At 70.0% G+C, this 956-nt stretch overlaps 1 protein-coding gene across 1 annotated transcript; it reads left to right on the forward strand.

Annotated features, from left to right (window-relative positions):
• Positions 1 to 231: 231 nt before the first annotated feature.
• Positions 232 to 946, forward strand: LOC127752289 (homeobox protein OTX1-like; the record flags this gene model as incomplete). The annotated part of the gene is made up of 2 exons (XM_052277179.1): positions 232 to 602; positions 673 to 946. Coding segments are annotated over exons 1-2 (525 nt in total), but the record flags the coding sequence as incomplete, so codon positions are not given.
• Between the last annotated feature and the right edge of the window lie 10 nt (positions 947 to 956).

Raw genomic sequence — 956 nt, forward strand, 5'->3', positions numbered from 1 at the left:
TTCGCGCCGCGGGGCGCTCGTTGACGACTCCTGCAAGTGACACGGGGCTGGTCGATAGCTCGCAGACACCGAGCGGCTAGCCAATGCGAAGCCGGCGCCAATCTCGGCGAACCAACCAGGACGCAGACGCGGGGCGAGTGGAGCGCCTGGCCACGCCCACCCACACCCCCGCCGCGGGAGCCGCACCCCGCCCGGCCCGGCGGAGCGGTCCAGACTGCGACGGGACGGCGGGGGGTCAGTCTCTAGAAGGACGAGCAGATCGACAGGTTGCACGGCGAGGCGCGCGCTAGACTACCAGTGTGTTTCCATCTGGGGAGGTCCCGCACCGCGTCCCGCAACGCGTTCATCACGATGAGGGACTCGCCCTCCGTCACGCTCTCCAGGGAGCTGGTGTACCGCTTCCAGCAACAGAACACGACCGTCACGGCGGCCGTGGTGAGCAGCAGTAGCGGCGGTGGCGGCAAGGGCAGCGGCAGCCACAGCCCCCAGGGGCGGGGCCCCAGTCCACAGCCTTCGTCCTCGTCCTGCTCGTCCAGAGGCGTGCGCGTCGTCACGACGCACGCTGACTCGTCGTCGTCGTCACCAACGCCGTATCACACCAGGTGAGCAGTTGTGCTCTTTTGTGTTCTTTCTGGGGACCTCCCATCGGTAACGTGTGCCTCACCTCCGCAGCGGGCGCGGTATGAGTCAAGGCCTCGGCCCTTACGGCCACCATCACCACCATCACCACCACCACATGTTCGGGAGTGGCGGTTCGCCGCTGGGCGAGGACAGCGCGCTAGTGGGGCTGGACCTCTCCGACGACGAGCTGTCGGCGACGCTGGCCCACGCCGCCACGGTGGGCGCCCCCATGGGTGGGCTGGGCCCTGCCGGGCCGTCCGCCACGCCGCACCAGATGTCCCTCCCCGGCGCGCTGCCTTCGTGCGCGTACGCGGCGCGGCTCATGGCGGGCGGGG

The sequence above is a fragment of the Frankliniella occidentalis genome, unplaced genomic scaffold (assembly GCF_000697945.3).
Source record: "Frankliniella occidentalis isolate FOCC.00 unplaced genomic scaffold, Focc_3.1 Scaffold5988, whole genome shotgun sequence".
Lineage (NCBI taxonomy): Eukaryota > Metazoa > Arthropoda > Insecta > Thysanoptera > Thripidae > Frankliniella > Frankliniella occidentalis.